An 891-nucleotide genomic window follows, 5' to 3' on the forward strand; every position below is an offset into this window, starting at 1 on the left:
GCTGTGCAGTGAGATTGAAACATCTTTTCACTAATGATGGAACTTTTTCATTGAACAACGGCTGCATCAGGAACTTTGTACTAACTCTGAACAAACTGACATGTAAAGTGTGAAGCAGCAGAAAGTGACTTCAAACACATTTAAACTTCTTCAATAAAACAAGTGAAGGAAAAGAAATGTTTCTTTCTTACCTGTTACATACAGTTTAGTTCCAGAGCCAAAGAATTCATGGTCTTCTCCTCCCACAGTGAAAAAGACTGATACAAAAACCTGTCGGCTGTTGAATGTGTCAGCTGAGGTGAAGGAGTCCACATTATGAACCAGGATCATATTTCAGCTCCATCATGTGTTTCTCTAATGTTCATATCAACATGACTGTCTCTTCTTCTCTTTTCTTTTTTCTTCACACTGAAATATCTCAAGAAATATTCCCATTTCAATTGGTTCAGATGTTCATGTTCCCCTCAGGATGAACCCTGGTAACTTTGGTGATCCTCTGACTTTTTATCCAGCGCCATCATCAAACACCTGCAGAACTAATGACGTTCCCATCAGCCTCAGCTGCTCTTTGTTTTTACTGATTATTAGCAAATGTTAGCATGCTAACAGTATAACTGCTAAACACCAGCATGTCAGCATTGACGCTGTGAGCATGTTAGCATTTAGCTGAAAGCAGCACTGTGTCTTAGTCCAGCCTCACAGAGCTGCTGCATGGCTGTAGACTCCTGTTCATCACCATGTCAAACTTTGTCTTGGAGCCTCATCACACTTGTCTTTGTACATGTCATTGCTCCAATTGTTCTCATATGATTTAAAGATTCTTTGTTGTTTCCAGCTTTTCTGTTGGAGCTGATTTGATTCATTGAGTTCCTTTGATAGTTTTCTCTTCAT

At 39.4% G+C, this 891-nt stretch overlaps 1 protein-coding gene across 1 annotated transcript in view; it reads right to left on the minus strand.

The window, feature by feature from the left end:
- LOC111670290 (immunoglobulin lambda-1 light chain-like) overlaps window positions 1–645 on the minus strand; it is a 4,925-nt gene extending 4,280 nt beyond the window's left edge. The window contains exon 1 of the mRNA XM_087179527.1: window positions 192–645. Within this exon, the coding sequence (XP_087035653.1) occupies window positions 192–330 (139 nt within the window). The 5' untranslated portion in view covers window positions 331–645. The remainder of the gene's footprint in view (window positions 1–191) is intronic.
- Between the last annotated feature and the right edge of the window lie 246 nt (window positions 646–891).

This window comes from Seriola lalandi, unplaced genomic scaffold (genome assembly GCF_002814215.2).
Source record: "Seriola lalandi dorsalis isolate HSWRI2012SDOR001 ecotype SW California unplaced genomic scaffold, Sedor1 jcf7180002054850, whole genome shotgun sequence".
In the NCBI taxonomy this organism is placed as follows: Eukaryota; Metazoa; Chordata; class Actinopteri; order Carangiformes; family Carangidae; genus Seriola; species Seriola lalandi.